The sequence below is a fragment of the Micromesistius poutassou genome (assembly GCF_964030765.1).
Source record: "Micromesistius poutassou genome assembly, chromosome: 6".
In the NCBI taxonomy this organism is placed as follows: Eukaryota; Metazoa; Chordata; class Actinopteri; order Gadiformes; family Gadidae; genus Micromesistius; species Micromesistius poutassou.
This window is the reverse complement of record NC_140276.1, coordinates 20,645,397-20,648,329: the sequence shown is the minus strand read 5'-3', so window position 1 is coordinate 20,648,329 and position 2,933 is coordinate 20,645,397. Positions and strand designations below refer to the sequence as shown.

At 50.6% G+C, this 2,933-nt stretch overlaps 1 protein-coding gene across 1 annotated transcript in view; it reads right to left on the bottom strand.

Moving 5' to 3' along the window:
• Positions 1-2,933, bottom strand: part of LOC311345171 (slit homolog 3 protein-like) — a 151,101-nt gene that overhangs the window by 56,948 nt on the left and 91,220 nt on the right. Inside the window, 2 exon segments of the mRNA XM_084469549.1 lie at positions 51-195; positions 943-1,106. Of these exon segments, the coding sequence (XP_084325675.1) occupies positions 51-195; positions 943-1,106 (309 nt within the window).

Below are 2,933 nucleotides of genomic sequence, written 5' to 3'. Positions count from 1 at the left end.
GAGAGAGAGAGAGAGAGAGAGAGAGAGAGAGAGAGCGAGCGCTGTCTTACATCTCGACGGTGGCCTCGGGCAGGTTGGCAGGTATGTCGGTGAGACCCTTACGTCTGCAGTCCACGATGTTGTTGTTACAGCTGCAGCTGGCCGGACAGACGGCCAGCTGTGGCTCACACGTCCTGGGCTCTGATTGGGCAGGACCTGCAGCAGGTGAACAGCTAGCATGTTTTTTTTCTCCACATGTAACATTTTTCACATTTCACACATTTGTTATTTGAGATCATCTGCACAAATATTTACGCCGGTGCAGTCATTCTCCAAAGCAAAGACAAAAAGAAAAAAAAAGGAAAAAGTCAGATATGAAAATGATTTTTGTGAATGTTTGTTTAATGTCCGCACACAAACAGGCCCGGTGGTTGATGCAGTCCCTACAGGGTGAGGGCAGCGGCGATAACGTTAATAACATCCCTCCTAACTGATTCTCTCCTGGATTTAAATGAAGCGAGGCGCTGCTGCGCCGCCCGACCTTGATAGCGCTGCTGCGGTTAATCTGAGCCGCTGGTCCACTGCTGGGCTTAATGTGAACCACCATGAAGACACTGGCAGGTGTATGCCGCTGTGTTCTGCTGATGCCAATTGTGTGTGTGTGTGTGTGTGTGTGTGTCAGTGTGAAGAACAGATAGAGGATTACTGTTTATGCATGCCCGTGTGGATTTCTGCAACCAGCAGCTTGTGCAGCACTGCGATTGGGTTTGTGTTTTTTTGTACACACTTATCCCCAACTCCAGCTGTAGTAACTGTTATCAGAAGCCCAGGAGGTAGTGAGCAGGAGTGAGCTGTTAATGTCAGACATCTTAGTTTGCAGACGTCTGCTTTGAGGCGAGCTTTTGAGGTGAGGCGAATAGCCCTGTGTTCACCGGTCATTTGGTTTGATGACAGGTAACTCACCGTTGCAGACAAAGTCCTTCTTTAGTACGTCGGGGACGTTGAGGCCTCTCATGTGGGCGGGGGCCATGCATTGGGTGAAGGGAGCCAAGCCCCGCCGTGCTCTGAGCCAATCAGAGAGCCAGGAGAGGTGACAGTCACAGTGGAGGCTGTTCGAGTGGAGACGACTAGACGAAGGGAGACAGAGACAGAGAGAGAGTGAGAGAGTTAGATAGGACAGGTTTGTGTTCATGTGGGTAGTGAGCGTGTCTGTGTTCTGTGTGTGTGTGTGTGTGTGTGTGTGTGTGTGCATGTGTGTGTGTATGTGTGTGCGTGTCACATAAACTTGTCACCTTTGGCAGTGAATGTGACAAATGTAGGCTATTTGAATGTGGCTTTAGATATATGTGTTGTAAATCTAATACAAAAAACAGATTAGATATTGCTTTGTGTGAATCTACTTCAAACATGCAACAAACGTGCGTGCACAGACATGCACACACACACACACACACACACTGTATTCGACAGTACAGCCATTTAAAAAAAGGTGACATCCAATAGATGGGGAGGAAAGAGAGGCATTAAGAAAGAGATGGTGGTAGATGACAAAGAGAAGGAGAACAAGAGTTAGGGAGAGAGACATGGAGAGAGGGAGAGCAGAAGGGGGGAGATGAGGACAGATAAGAGGAAAAGTGGAGGGAAGGAGCAACAAGAAAAGGGCTAGTAAGAGACTTTGTGAGGTGTATCCCGCCAGGCCGGCTCCTAGTTCAGACGAGAGGTCTCAGTGGGTAATAAAGCAGGGGACAGATCCTGTTAGGGAACCAAAATGGCCTCATTGATGCTAGCAGCAGGGGCAGTAGCTTTTATGCCGTCTCTCCCATTATCAATCCAGTTAATAGTCCCACCCCTGCCAGGAGATAGCCACGTCTCAGCCCACCCCCGGCTCTGCCTTAATTACTGACAAGTAGGATTTGAATGCCAAGGCTGAATGGAAACGAGCAGGGGGTTGAGTCGAATTTAGTGTGTGTGTGTGTGTGTGTGTGTGTGTGCGTGCCTGTGTGTGTGTTTTGTGAGGTTGTGATTGTTTGTGTGTGTATTTCACTGTGAATTATATGTGATATTTGGGTTAAAGGGTGTGTGTGTGTGTGTGTGTGTGTGCGTGTGTGTTTTGTGTTTCATTCTGTGGTGTGTTTCAGAGGTTTCTTCCTAACATGGAATTATAAAAGCACATGTGGTCCAATCATTTCATGTTTGTTGGAGGTTCTAAATGTAAGAAACGAAGGGGGGTGAGCATTATGATTAACAGAACTATGACAAAGAGAGAGAGAGAGAGAGAGAGAGAGAGAGAGAGAACAGGGACAAACGATTTATTGGACACCCTACGAACCATCCCCCCACACACACACATACACACACACACTCAGTGATTGTGATTGGCTACGGAAATCCGGGACATGCGGCAGCAGGGCTTCGATTGGTTCAGTTTTTTTTTAATCCAAATTCAGAAACATCTCCTCCTCCTCCTCCTCTAGAGAGGAGGAGGAGGAGGAGAGGAGGGGAGAGGAGGAGGAGGAGGAGGAGAGGAGGGAGAGGAGGAGGAGGAGGAGAGGAGGAGAGAGGAGGAGAGGAGGGGAGAGGAGGAGGAGGAGGAGAGGAGGAGAGGAGGAGGAGGAGGAGAGGAGGAGAGGAGGAGGAGAGGAGGAGGAGGAGGGGAGAGGAGGAGAGGAGGAGGAGAGGAGGAGAGGAGGAGAGGAGGGGAGAGGAGGAGGAGAGGAGGGGAGAGGAGGGGAGAGGAGGAGGAGAGGAGGAAGAGGAGGAGAGGAGGGGGAGAGGAGGAGGAGAGGAGGAGGGGAGGAGGAGAGGAGGAGGAGGAGGAGAGGGAGGGGAGAGGAGGAGGAGAGGAGGAGGGGAGGAGGAGGAGGAGAGGAGGAGGAGAGGAGGAGAGGAGGAGGAGGAGGAGAGGAGAGAGAGGAGGAGGAGAGGAGGAGGGGAGAGGAGGAGGGAAGGAGGAG